The 15,280-nt window shown below is 36.7% G+C and overlaps 1 protein-coding gene across 2 annotated transcripts in view; it reads right to left on the bottom strand.

Moving 5' to 3' along the window:
* Positions 1–15,280, bottom strand: part of sik2b (salt-inducible kinase 2b) — a 93,628-nt gene that overhangs the window by 4,969 nt on the left and 73,379 nt on the right. For both annotated transcript variants that reach the window (XM_026282383.1, XM_026282384.1), the window contains 5 exons: positions 7,140–7,360; positions 6,882–7,034; positions 6,613–6,771; positions 1,846–2,077; positions 604–888 (listed from right to left, as the gene is read on the bottom strand). In XM_026282383.1, coding sequence (XP_026138168.1) covers positions 604–888; positions 1,846–2,077; positions 6,613–6,771; positions 6,882–7,034; positions 7,140–7,360 — 1,050 coding nt within the window. The remainder of the gene's footprint in view (positions 1–603; positions 889–1,845; positions 2,078–6,612; positions 6,772–6,881; positions 7,035–7,139; positions 7,361–15,280) is intronic.

The following is a 15,280-nucleotide window of genomic DNA, read 5'->3' as shown; positions in this document are numbered from 1 at the left end:
TGTCCAGGCAGGCTGCAAATGCTTTATTCATTGCTCAAGTGTACATTAAAATGCTTTTTAGTGGCTCTTGACTCCTCTGCTGCTGAACGGAAGAGGTTTGAAAAAAGGATTCTCAGGTTATTTTAGGACTTCAAGTGATTAAGGGTAATTATTCAGGACACAGGATGAGAGAACTCAATAGGACCGAGTTGGCCTGATCTTCAAAGCGCTCTCTGATTCACTCAGTGAATCATCTGACAGGGGGTGGTGCATTTAGAGGAAAACAAGAGAGAAACAGGGAGAGAGAGTGTGAAAATAACAGTAAGCGTGAGAGAAAGAGAAGGAAGAGATATTTAATCTAATGCATAAACCACAGTGGAGTTCAAACATCTGAGATAATTAGTAAATGTTCAAAATTGTGCACTTATTAAAATGATTTTATCCATTAGAATTGATCAGTATAACAAACTAAGTGTCACATGGTCATTCTAATATGCTGATTTGTGCTGCTTAACATTTACATTACTGTACATTTTAATGCATCCTTGCAAAATAAAAGTATTACTTAAAAGAAATCTTGTGACTTTGGTATGATCGTATATAAAGTCACAGGATGCTGCTCACCTTGTGTGAGTGAGGTGTCTGATGCTCTGCGGCCCTCGCGGAAGCTGATGGGAGAGCGGTTGTGTGTCTCTCTCCTCTGGGCGCCCAGTGCCTGCATGGCAGGGTTAGCAGGCAGAGCACTCATGAAGGGCGGAGTCAAGCGGGTGACTGGTGTGTTAGCCAGGACCACCTCGTTAAGAGAGGGTGCGTCCTCCAGGAGACTGAGGTCACTGTGCATAGAGCCCATGTCGTACTCGGAGTCCACGCTACCCAGAGAAGGGTTATGACCCACGCTGAACAGTTTACCTGGTTGAGAAAGAAAGGTGACAAAGATTTATAGTCTTAAAGGGATACTCCACCCCAAAATGAAAATTCTGTCATTAATCACTTACCCCCATGTTGTTCCAAACCCGTAAAACCTTTTCCATCTTCAGAACACAGTGATTAAATTAAAGTTAAATTAAAATTAAATTTGTGCATTTAGTAGACGCTTTTATCCAAAGCGACTTACAGTGCATTCAAGCTATCAATTTTTACCTATCATGTGTTCCCGGGGAATCGAACCCCCAACCTTGATCCAATGCTCTACCAATTGAGCTACAGGAACACTCAAAGATGTAAGATATTTTGGATGAAATCCAGGAGGTTTATGAGTAATAGGCATGGGCCAGTATGAGATAAATTTTTGGTTATATAATTCATATACATATTTATATCATTTCATATAATTTAGTTATATAATAATAATCATATACATAATTTAATTTAATAATAACCCAATTTGAAGCAAAACTGCATTTAATTTAAACAAAGCTGCACTGAGCTGAAACACTGCTTTAATATGAACGAGACGAGATTTAAAGAAAATACCACGTAAACTTTTCAGAAGACAGTCAGTTCCCTTCTGAAACAGTCTGTCAGTCTTATAATGGAGGTGAATGGGAATCACAGCTAAAACATACAATAAAACTACAATAAACATACAAACAAAACCAAATTTAACCCTGCAGCTCGTGACGATACATTGATGTGTAAAGACACAAAACATAAGAAACTCCATTATAAGGCTGACAGACTGCAATTGTCTGAGTTCAAAATCTTTGTGTTCTACTGAAGAAACAAAGTCACCTACATCTTGGATGCTCTGGGGGTAAGCAGATGAACATCAAATTTACATTTTTGGGTGAACTATCCCTTTAAAACATTGATTATGAAGTGGGGTTTGAACCCATAACCTTGTGGTTACCCTGAATCCACACCCACCTCCACTGGTAATGATTCCTGGCTGGTTGGTGACCTCAGACAGCGTGTGTCTGCGCTGACCAAAGCGGGCCGTCTGATAGGCATTGAAGACATGAGTATGATCATCCTCAGTGTCCAGCTCCTCCGTCTCGATGCCCTCATCAATAGATGTCTCCATCATGTTGCTGGGGGACGAGACGCTGGATTTGCGAACAGCCACAGGGGGCAGGGGGTCCAGCATGCAGCCATTGACCTGCAAAACAATATAAAGATCTCTAAATACAATGTTGTTGTTTTTTGTAGCAAAATGTATTTGGAAAGCTTTTCTAGAAGACCTGAAAATCCCTAATGGGAGATATTAATTCAAAGTCACAAACCTGAGACTCAGTTGCAACAAAAGATATGGTTGCATAAGAGAATAAGTTGCAACTGTGAAATAGATGCAAAATAGGTTTATGATAAACTTATAATCTCAAAATATAATGTACTGTATTTCTAAGAAATTTAGTTGCAATTACCAGAAACAAATATAAGATATTAACACAGCAAGATACAGGACTAAGTCATATTGTAAATTATATAGCCACAATTGTGAAATATAAAGTCGCAATTATGATTTATGATACAGTCATATATATAGAGGTAGATTTTTGTTAAATGTGAGCCAAAATCATCACAATTAAAAGAAAAGAGAAGAGTTCAATATACAAGTTTCACAGTTTTGGTTGCATTACTGAAATGAACTTTTCCATGACATTCTAATTTATTGAGATGCACCTGTATGTGTGTGTGTGTCTGTGTATGTGTTTGTCTGTGTGTGTTTGTGTGTGTGTGTGTGTTTGTGTCTGTGTGTGACAGTCACATTGTGAGAAAAAAAGCTATACAGCTATAAAGTCGCATTTCCTAGAACTATAGTTACAACCATTAGAAATAAATAACTTTGCTAAACATTAAGTCATATTATATACTCACAATTATGTGAAATAGTCATTTTTGAGAACTGAAATTGCAATGCCAATTACGATAAAGCCATAATTTTGTAATATAAAGTCATATTGTGGGATGAAAAGCACAGTTGAAAACTATAAATTCATAATTTAGAGATATTAATTTGAAATTGTTATTTATTTATTACAACCATTGGTTGGTTATTTCCAGAAAGGGAGAGTGAGGCAATGTGGAAATCGTTCACTTTCACTTTGCGTGATTGGGGTGGACTGTTTCAATTAACAACGGCAGGAAAGTAAAGCGGTTTAGTAAAGCTGGTCTGAAGACAAGTAACGGCTGCTTATCCACCTGTCCTGGTGTCTGACAAAATCCGCTACAGTCTCCTGTTTCCTTCATGACCGCATGACTGCCATTACACACACACACATTCACTACTACACACGCACTCACACACACACACAACAGTCACTTTCGCACATTCACAAAATGTTTAATGTTTCTCTTTTTTTCCTCTTTTTCTATAGACAATTTATGATTGTGGACGAGAATCTCCATGTGTTGGGAATTTGAATTAGCATGACGTAATTTCTGCACTGATTTCAAACTTGAATAGAACTGAAGTGCTGTATTTTGTAGTGCTTGTTTTATCTTTTTCGTTCGCTATCTTAAAACAAGTTTTTTTTTTTCTTCTAATGGGCATTGTGGATTAAACTTCCCTTGTGAACAGAGTTTACTTTGACTGTTTTTATTTTTATTTAATATTGTAACGGGTGTTTTTTCTTCTTTCTTTTTTTTTTTGCTATCCTGGGTTAATTTAAATCTGTTAGGATTAATCCTGACTTGACCAGAACATTTTCTTTACTAGAGCTGATCTATGCTAGGGCGGCCACCACCAGAGTTACAGAATAGAAAGTCACAATTATGATAAAGTTATTTAGTTTTGAAATATAAAGTCACATTGCAAGCTAAAAACTGATAACTATAAAGTCACAATTTTGAGAAATCAAGTCGCATGAGGTTGAGTAATTAATGACAGAATTTTTAATAATAAACAATAAAGTTACGCCTTCTTTCTTTGCGTGAACATTTGGGTGGCGTTATGCAAACCTACCCACATCGTGATGTAGACGTGTTTAAACGAGCCATTTTAGGTAGGCGTGGTTGATTCATAAGTTTTAAAAAGGATATCTCTATGGATCTTATCTATTCACAAACAGCTTGTAACACTCCCAAGAGAAAGGTAAACTTGAAATCGCATCACATGACCCCTTTAAAAGATCTGTAAGATGACAGCCTTTAAGGATGTTTCTATGTCTTTGGATGAACTCTCACTTACAACAGTATGTAGATAAGAAATTTCACTAACATGCCTTCAAGCATTGTGTTTCCAAAGGACATCTTCTAATCTCCCATCAGCCCTCACAAGTCACTCACAGTCCTGAGGCACATCTACTCGGTCAGCACCAAACACAAACTTTGCGATGACAGGCCGAACTTCATGAACACATAATGATTTGGGTGAGAGTGAGAGTAAACAAAAACACGGCATTCTCTCCCTTTTTGCCTCTTTTTATTGCTCCCTCTCTTTCACTCTTGCTTTTTGCTCAAAGGAGTGAGTGAGCTGGAGAGGAGGGGGTGGAAGTCTGGAATGCAGGGACAGGAAGTGTGTTTTGGCTGAGAGGGCCGTCAGAGCCACATGCAGACGGAGTACACTGAGACATGCCATCAAACACAAATTCAACCGACATGGATCATCTGGATGAGTTGAGTTTCCTGCAGCATGCTGGGCCAGGAATGCTGTTATTCCAACACACATTTAAAGAACAGCTCCAGACCCTTTCTTTTTCTTCTTTCCTTCATCTGTCTCTTTTGTTTTCATTTTTTTACATTTGAGCCCATCATTTTCCCCGTCCCTTTGTTATTCACACACAAACGGTGTGATTATACAGACTCAGAGCAAATTATGCAATCCCAGCCATCCCCTCCCCACCAGAGGTTGTGCGGTACTCTCTGAGATCAAGCTTCATATTTTAAACATGTCATATTGGAGAGAGTGTCACAATTCCTCTGATCTTAAAGGGAAAGTGTCATTTTTTTAAAATAAATAAGCCATTTGTTGCCATTTATTTACCCTAAAAGTGTAAACACCATCTCTGTGGTGCTTTCAAAACATTGCTCTATTTGTTTGCCCAACAAACAGGCAATAGCACATGAGGGTTTGTTTGGGGAAACCTGTCTGAAAACAGACTATTTGTGCAATTTTTTGTCACCTTTTTGTAAAGTTTAGTTTTTTGCTAATGTCAACTAGTTCTCCTATCCACAATCCAATCATAAAAATACTTTTTTTTTAAATCACCTAATCAGTTTGTGATAAAAAAAAAGATAAAAAATAAAAAATTTTATTTGAAACAAAATAAAGGTTAACTGAAATAACATGTAAAACACAAACTTGCCAAAGCTACATTTTCAGTTTCAATTAAACTTGATGTGTAACAATAATTTTTTTTGCACTAAATATCCTATTTGAATATCATAAATTTAATTAATATTAATACCATCCAAATGACTTCCTACTGAGTTTTGCATCAATTATTTCCTCTGCAAAACCACACCCAAACATGAATAAAGGTAACATTTACTGATACATGTTTTACAATAAGAGGAATTTTGTGAGGGATTGTTTATTGAACACATTTTTTCAAGAGAGGAACTGGCTGATGCAATGTTCAGTATGAAAGCCATGAATGCGCAATAACTCCACATTTCCGAACTAAAATACCAGCGCACACAAAGCCAGACAGTTTGTGGTGTGCTTGAATGTGAGAGTGAAAAAGAGAAAGAAGAAAGAGTGGAATGACTAAGCCGAAGCGAATGGACAGCTGTCACGTCCAATGTGTGTGACTGCCAGAGACGACTGCAGTCTGACCTGCTTATGTAAGCCAAACAGCTGTGGATGGCCTCAAGGGGAAACACTCATAGTGTATGTCTCACCTCACCATCAGAAAGGCACAGAGACAAAAATGACTAAGGCTGCTAAAAAACATCAAAGTAAACAGCTTCTCCCTCATCGACACAAAAGGCATTAAAACAAAACTAAGTATTTGCATGAAAGAAGAGTCTAGGAGAGAGCAGACTACAATCTCAGAGTGACAACTGAGAGAGAGACAGACAGATAAAAATGAAGACAGCGTAACTAGGACTCTAGTGAGGAGATGGAGTGGCAGAGCTTGCCGGCTCCTGTGCTGTTATTCCTGTTCTGTATGCCAAGCTGGCAGCCGATCTGGCCGTCTGTCAGGATGGTTCTGAACAAAAGGCTCCTCGGGGAGCAGGCGTGATGAGGAGGCCTGACCAAACAGCCAGGCCCACTGCATGACCTAGTAAGGACTGAAGTTGCTTAACAGCAATGTAGGGAAGGAGTGCAAGAGCACTCAACGGTCTGCAGTCAGACTCAACTCCTGTCACAACAGATGTTTGTACCAGCTTATCTATCTATCTATCTATCTATCTATGATTCATCCATCCATCTTATATCTATCTATCTGTCTGTCTGTCCATCCTTAATCTATCCATCCATCAGTCCTTGATCCATACATCGGTCTATCTACCCGTCTTTTATCCATCCATCCTATCTATACCTTAAAAAATATAATGGAAAAATATTGCCCTTCAACAAAAACTATATATTGGACTGGTTCTCGGTCTCCATTTCATCTAACGACGGTATTGGCACTCAAAATTTAGGAGATCTTAAACATTTGCTATGCTACAGCCTAAACAGGCTACAGAGTAACAAAAGCTTAATTCCCCCATAATTCAACCTCTAATCCATTTTTCACTCACTTTGGGAGTCCCAACCTCCTCCTCCATAAGACTGTGTTCTGTAGCACAGGAGGACTGTGGAAACGTGAAGGAGTCTGCAGAGGCTTGAGGCACAGCTGGGGATCGCAGGAGGCGTATGTTCTGAGGCAGGAGGCTCACCTGAGGAGCAGCGCTGCTCGCCTACAGTGCAGAAAAAGAGATAGACCAACAGAAACAGTCAACTGCATGGCCAATGCCGTTTTTTACATTGCTATTAATTTCATTTTCAGAGGCAATTTGAAGAGTAATACCTTGACCACAGTCTGCTCTGCAATCGTACTGGGACGTCTCTGGCGGGCATCGAGTCGGGGCTCCACTGGGAAACTGCAGCGGTGAGCCTTTAGCCTCTCAACCAGCAAGTAGTAGATAGCAGCAAAATGATTATAACTCTTATTCTGAAGAGACTGCAGAACAGATGGAGAAATTATCAAAAAAGAGACACACTAGTCAAGCCTGTTATGAATATTAAGCGTGTAAGTTCATTTCTTAAAATTTGTGTCATTTCTCACCTCTATGGTTTTGTGCTGATCGATGCCCAGGCTGTGCATCAATCGGAGCACCTGTTCACTGTATTCTCCCACACCAGCCTCCCCCTCTACAGTCTGCTGATATAACATCGGCCGCTGCACAGGCACCTCCATCACCATCCACTTGTGTTCCTTTATTTGTCCTATAGACAGACGCTTGGAGGGGTCTAACACCAACATCCGCCTGATCAGATGCTCACAGTCTGCACAGAAAAAGAAAAAAAAGATTAACATGACACTTGACCAGTATAACCCTTCATGTTCTACTCAACCGGGATTCAAACCGGAGCTTCCAGCATGAGATGAAAGTATGCCAACAAGAAAACTAAAGACCACAGGTGAGTGAGGTTTACCTGCACAGCTCTTCCTAGCTGCCCTCCCTTACACCAAAAAGAAAATGCAAGTTGATGGGTAGTGTTTTAAAATCTCACTAGCTAGGGGTCATTACAATTTTTTCATTAATAATTTTATTAAGCAACAACACATTTGCTTGACTTAAAAAGACAATGTTACAAATTTACATACATTTTTGAACTTTCTATTCATCAAAGAATCCTGAAAAATGCTACATGGTTTACACAAAAATGTTTTTAACATTGATAATAATACACCAAATCAGTATATTGGAATGATTTCTGAAGGATCATGAGACATTGAAGCAAAGGCTGAAATCTGCTTTGAAAAATCAGCTTTGCCTTTACAGGAAAACACAAAAGTAATTAAAGCGGAGACAATTTTCAACGTGTTTTGCTTAACAGGTCTAAGAACACCCATTTTAATTTACTTTTAATACAAAATACAGCTTTGTGGCAAAAAGCAAAAACAAAAAAACATTTATGGCCATTAAATTTACTACAATGGTTCAAAACCCACTGTAAAGTATCACTGTGACAGCATATGCACCAAGTTACTATGTTGCGTTGCAAAACCCAAACAGTTTCTTCTGATAACACTTACCAGTAAACTATTATTATTATTAGTCAAGTATTATCATAATTGTGGGAGCAGAAAGAAAGTTCTGTGCTTGTCTAAGCAGTGAGAACTGAGCAGCACTGTACAATCTCAACCTGAAAGGGTCACAGTGTGTTTGCTTCACAGTAAACACTGCTGCATCTGAGGCAAACAGTACACTCAGAAGTGGTGACAGCCTGTACCGTCCAATGTTTAGGACCTGATTTGTGGTACAGCCTGTCTACAGCTAAAAACCATCCAACAAACACTGCACTGTTGGACTAACACAAACCCAAAACACATGATCTCATCTAAGAACGCACAAGGCCTTTTGTCTGTCCCTGTGCTCTTGACTATTGACCATGTCTGCCTGAATCAGCGAGGCTGAATTAAACTGCTGCCACGTGACTGGTGATGATGTGGGCGTTCTCAATGCTCCTTTGCATCTCGCTGCTGACCATTTTATATAAAGACTTTCTCATTCTGTTAATCTGTTGCATGTACGGTTGCTGGAGAGCCTGTGAGACACTAGAGCAAACTGAGGGAGTCGCACAGCTACAGTAAATACTCCTTATGCTGGAACACAGTGGGATGTCTTGCTGCAAAAATTCTCCTCCCGTCGGCTCCCTCACTTCAGCAGCGGGAATCAGAGAATCTTATTACCATATTCATGTAGAAATCATATGCATAAATACAGCTGCGAGGAACAGTTTGTGAACCTTGATTTTAGGATGAATGGTTCTTCAGATGCAAACTGATATGTTATACTGATATTTATAGCTTTTTGATCACCATGTGCTTTAAAGACGAAACTGAGAACCGTATTTATGAATTAAAAATTACAATTTGGTTATCATTTACTTCTAATGTCAGTAACAACCTGTATAACTTTTTTCTTATTAGATGGAACAAACTATTTTGAAGAATGTTGGTGACAAGTTTTGGTTCCTTTTACTTCCATTATATGGACAAAGAATACAATGGAAGTCAATGGGAACAAAAGCTATTTGGCTGCCAACATTCTTAAATATCTTCTGATTTGATCAAGAGGGGAAAAATGCATAAACGTTTGGAACAACATGAGGAAATAATTGAATCTTAATTTTTGAGTAAAGTATCCCTTAAAGCCCAGGATTAGAATTTTTTAATCCTAAAACAAATTTTAAAACTTAAAATCCAATTTTGTAACCAACTTGAGTTTTAAATCATGGAACATGGCTGCACAGCTGCTGTAGTCTTGTTTCCTCTTGGAGTTAATTGATCTTGGCTGTTCAAAGAAGCTCAACACCATTTCACCTCTTCAATCATGGTAAGGATGATGTTTTGGTGTTGGTATGCAGTGCTTTGTTTTCCCTGAACATTATATTTACCCAAAAAGTTCAAGTTTAGCCCGTAGAATTTTGTTTCAGAAGTATTGTGGACTTTAACATCTGCATAAAAACCCCAGTATCAGAAGAGGATCAGAGGGTATGCAAATGATGCAGCATCAGTGCAGCCTTAAATGATCTGTATGAAGAATTTCAGTCAGGTTTCAGGTTCCACCATAGCACTGAAACTGCACTTGTTGAAATTACAAATGACTTGCTTCTAGCGCCAGACTAAGTCTGCATCTAATTGCCAGTTTTACTTAATCTTAGTGCCACATTCGACACCATAGATCATCACATACTGTACTCATAGAGCGATTACAAAACTATATAGGTATTGAAGGGCAGGCTCGAAGATGGTTTAGGTCCAACTTTTTATATTTAAATGGGTAGTCATCTAATTTATCACCAGTTAAATATGGAGTGCCACAAGGATCTGTCCCAAGTCCTCTGCTATTTTCAATATACATGTTGCCCCTTGGTAATGTTATTAGAAAATGTGGGAATAGTTTCCGATGTAATGCTGATGATACTCAACTATATATCTCATCGAGACCAGATTAAACTTCTAAATTATCTAAGTATGTTAAAAATTTAAAAGATTGGATGACCAATAATTTTCTCATATTATATTCGGATAAGACAGAGATATTACTTATTGGACCAAAAAACAGCACACACAATCTTGAAGATTACAATTTGCAACTAGACAGATTTCTCTACAGTCCTCAAAAATCTGGGTGTTATTTATTAGACATAAACTTGTCTTTTGAAAATCATATTTCCCATGTTACAAAAACAGCATTTCGAAACATTGCCAAGCCACGAAACATGGTACCTGTTTCTGATGCAGGAAAGCTAGTTCATGCATTCATGACCTGTAGACTGGATTATTGTAATGCACTGCCAGGGGGTTGTCCTGCATCTTCAATAAACAAGCTACAGGTAGTCCAAAATGCAGCGGCTAGAGTTCTTACCAGGTCAAGAAAATATGATCATATTACCCCAATTTTCTCTGCACTGGCTGCCTATCAAGTTCCATATCAGTTACAAAATATTATTACTTACCTACATATATGTATAAGGCCCTTAATGGTTTAGCTCCTCTGTACCTAACTAGTCTTCTACCACTCTACAATCCCAAAGTACCAAGCTCCGGAATAGCCTTCCTAATAACATTTGGGGTTCAGACACACTCTTTCTGTTTAAATCTAGATTAAAGACATCTCTTTGGCCAAGCATTCACATAATACATCTCATAATCTTGTACTGCAATTATATCTGATCAAATTCGCATTATTATTCTTTAGCTTAAACAAATTAATTTTACTTGGTTGGAACACTTGGTCTCTATTTGTTTCTCTGTTTTGCCACGGCATGTAATCTAATTAAACAAGCTTCAGTCTGGATCCAGAACACCTGAGAAGAGACTATCCCAACCCCTCAGAGGACCTCAGATTATTTCAACCCTGGAAAAACATACAGAACTACCGAATTTTGCAATAAGTTTAACTGCATCATAATAATTGCTGTTAATAGTGTTCATTGTCTGTTTGATTACGTCTTTAATTGATTTTTCCGTACATTTCTGCCATATGTACAAAAACTGAGTCACCACTGATAAGCTACTACTAAATATTATAGAAACATTAATTTTCTGTAAAGTTGCTCTGCAATGATTTGTATTGTAAAAATAGCTATACAAATAAAATTGAATTTAATTAAACATTACTGTTGTATATAACAAAAAACTGTACAGCTGTAAAACTTCTGTGTAAATGCACTGCCTGTATGCAGCAAGCAACAGCTTAAATGTACCTTTTTTGATATACAGTATATGCGGATTAAAATGCAGCTTTTGCAGGGCTTTTGCCATGTAAAGACAATGTAGACTCATAAGATTCATTTTGTCTTCAGACACCTTTTTAGGAACAATTGAAGCTGAGATCCAGATTTTTCTGAAATTTAAGGCAGCAAAGCATATTTTCATGGTAAGAACAAGGAGAAATAGAATAATAAATGTAAATATAGCTGCAAGCAGCGATGGCGGGCTCAAGCCACCAATGCCATCGCCACCCCGGTGGCATCAGGTAAACTGTGCCCAGCGGGCACATGCATTCACAATATCCCTCTGGCAGTGAGGTTTTAAAGGATATGGCGGTTAAAGGGTTAATCCGAATCATCTAGACTTTAAAATCACATTCACAGAACAATATATATATATATATATATATATATATATATATATATATATATATATATATATATATACATATACATATATACATATATATATATATATATATATATATATATATATATATATATATATTTAGTAACACTTTACAATAAGATTTCATTTATAAACATTATGTTAACATGAACAATATTTATATAGCATTCATTCATGTCAGTTAATATTCCAAACTTAAACATTAAAACATTGTTTTATTGTGATTTTTTTTCCAAGCACATTTTACCAATTCCAAGCCATATCAATCTTAATAACTACCATTATTTTTTATTTAATCATTTATGAGTGCTATACAATATTCCAGGAAAGCTGGAAGAGAAAAACTCCTTATATTCATGTGCAGAATTATTAGGCATGTTTTCTTTTACAGATGAAATGCGCTAAAAAAGAGTTTTAACTCAAACTGTTTTAACTCAAAGTCGAAAATTATGAAATACCCATGAGAAATATCAAACACAAATGCAATACAGAAATAGATAAGTTAAGACGTGACCATTGTACAAAAATGCTGACTGGGTCATGAGGTCAGAAAAGAAGAAGAAAAAAAAACAGGTCAAGAAGAACTGACAAAAATAATTGCAAAATAATTAGGAATTAATGTGAAGATTAATTTTTAGTCAATTCTGCAAGACAGACTTTCAGGAAAGGAGGTGGAATAAAAATGAGCTCCTAAATCTTAATCCCGGATTCTGGAAGATATATTCCTCAAACCATCGGACACACATTACCCACAGTGACAGAGGGACAGAGTGACATCAGATGTATGATAGTTTTTTAATTTTCTATCATCCATATAGTGTTGTATAGTCATGAAACCATGCATATTTCCTCAGAATGACTTGTCTTCTATGTGTACATTTTTTTGAAGCGTTTAGAAGCTGCACTTAAAAAAATAAAAGACATTTACTGGTTACTTTTTTACTGTTATTTCAAAAAATCACCATGACAAAACCATTCAAGCCATTCAAAATTCATCCGCACCTGTTCTGTAAGATACATTCTCTAAACAGTGGTAAAAGAGGATGTGGTGCTGAACCTTCAAGAGTCACTCAAAACGTATCTGTCCATAAAGCCTATAAAGAATTATTCTTAATATACAGTTCACAATACGTCAGCTTGTTATTCTAATTAAGTGAGGGTCATTTTATCAGTAAAATACATAAAATTCATATTATTTTTCTTTGAAAGATTTCTATAAATGATTTAAATCATACTTGTTTCTACAACAATTATTTAAAAGTAATCCTATAGCTCCATCTGGTGGCCATTATTGGTACTAAGAATTGCAAGCTTGATTTATATGTTATGATAGTTTTAATTTTATGCTGGCTCTTGAAAATGATAAAGCTATGAAACTTACTGTGCTTCCTTCAAATGATGACTTCTACGTATATAAAAAATTATGAAGAGTTGGAATTAAAAATTTTAAAGATATAGTAAAATAACTATTGTATTTTTTATGTTACTTTAATAAATCGCTATGGCCACACCATTTAAGGTATCCTAAACCCATTCGCAATTTAACATCTTCAGTATATTGGCTTCATGTTAAAAAAGTTTGGTGTGAACTACTTGTGTCTTCTTGGAGGAGAATGAATTCATTTACAGGCTGAGTTTATCATAAATCCACAATAACATTTCTGAGTTCTGTATCAATCTGTTGTTGTTTGTTTATTTTCATTTTTTTTATTTTTCATAGGAAGATAACTGACCCTTTACTCTCCTTTTTAATAAATGTGCTTATAAACCAAGATCAAGCTATTTATAGCTGTATTTATAAGCTGCTTATTAATGACTATTTAAGTTGGGACAAGACTTTATAAAGCATGAACTGACTATTTACTAATGAGTGCAGTTATTATAAAGTGTTACCAATGCATTTACTAATGTTAACAAATTAGACATTATTTTACAGTGTTATAAAATCCTTTAATGACTTATAAGCATTTGTGAAAGTTCTGCTTGCATTACAGCTTAGTCTTCATCTGTGAGCTGAACAGTTTTACTGTTACATCCATGAGATTATGTAAATTAAGATAAATGTCATGTCACAGGATGGAATAGGTCAGTATCAAATGAGATTGAAATTATTATTTGCAGCACAAATAAGTATTTTTAGAATTTTGTTTTTAATTCCTGAAACTGTCAGAAAAGGATAAGGCCTAAGAGATTTCTTAAGCTGTAATGAAAACAGCAATGTTAGCAAAAGCAACAAAAAATAACAATTTAAAATACATTTTTTTTTTCTGGTGATTAAAGAGATGATTAAGTCTCTCTCTCTCGCTCTCTCTCTCTCTTTCTCTCTCTCATTGTGTCTGCCACTCAGCTCATGCCCATCCCCCACTCACAGACACACACACACACACACACTCACACACACACATGCACTCAGTCAGCACACATACATTCCTCAAACAGAGGGACAGAGTGAGTTGAGATGTCTGACAGTTTTTTAATTTTCTTTTAATCATACAGTGTTGTAAAGTCATGAAACTATGCATATGTCCTCAGAATGATTTGATCTCTGTATGATTTTTTTTTTAAGTGTTTGGAAGCTGCAATTTAAAAATACAAGACAATTAATGATTCCCTTTTTACTGTCATTTCAAAAAATCACCACGACAACACCGTTCAAGCTAACCAAAATCCGTTCGCAATTTAAGTTCCTCAATGTTTTTTCAACATGTAGACAAAGTTTGGTGAGTATAGTGAACATTTCCTGTGAGGAGTATGCATTAAATCAGAGCTCAATTTAAATATTCAAATCAAAATAGCCGACTTCCTGTTGGTCGTAGCTGATGACTGTGAATTAGAAAGTTGTCCGTCTTGAAAAGAACAATTTATGTACCAAGTTTGGTGTCTGTAGCTAAAACTAACCCCCCCACTTTTGACAAAAGGTGGCGCTATAGAGTGCCTCCTTCACACCCTTTTAAAAGCTTTTGCCATTGTCTAGCTATCACTAATACTGATATGTGTTTTGAGTTTCATGTAAATATGAGCTTGTTGTCTGCCTCAAACTCACCATAACAGAACATTCAAGTTTGACACGTTGCCATGGCAACACTATATCAGATATCAATATCCCCACAACAGATTTACATCGGCCATGTTTTGTCATTATTCTGATGAAGTTCTAAGTAAATAGAGTAAAAATAAGATGCTGAATTCAAAGCATTTGGAAAATGACACACTTCCTGCTGCCAGTTGGTGGCGCTATAATGTTGACTCTTAATAGTCACATATATACGATCAGTATCATACAACGAACAAACCAATGAAGTTTGATCAAATTCAGGAAATGTATGTGGATGTTATTAGACATTTCCTGTTTCTCATTTCTCGCCATAATTTCAACGCCTCGCCACGGGCAAACCATTCGAGATATCAAAAATCCCCTCGCAATTTTCCATCCCCAATGTCTTGAGATCATGTTGACCGAGTTTGGTGGCAATCAAGTAAAAGACCTATGACAAGTATATCAAATTCCAGAACATGCTTTTTATAAACAGCCCTAAATAGCTGACTTCCTGTTGGGCGGAGCCTATGACATA

Source organism: Carassius auratus, chromosome 15, assembly GCF_003368295.1.
Source record: "Carassius auratus strain Wakin chromosome 15, ASM336829v1, whole genome shotgun sequence".
Classification (NCBI taxonomy): domain Eukaryota; kingdom Metazoa; phylum Chordata; class Actinopteri; order Cypriniformes; family Cyprinidae; genus Carassius; species Carassius auratus.
The sequence above is the reverse complement of the archived record's forward strand: the minus strand, read 5'-3'. Positions and strand labels throughout refer to the sequence as shown.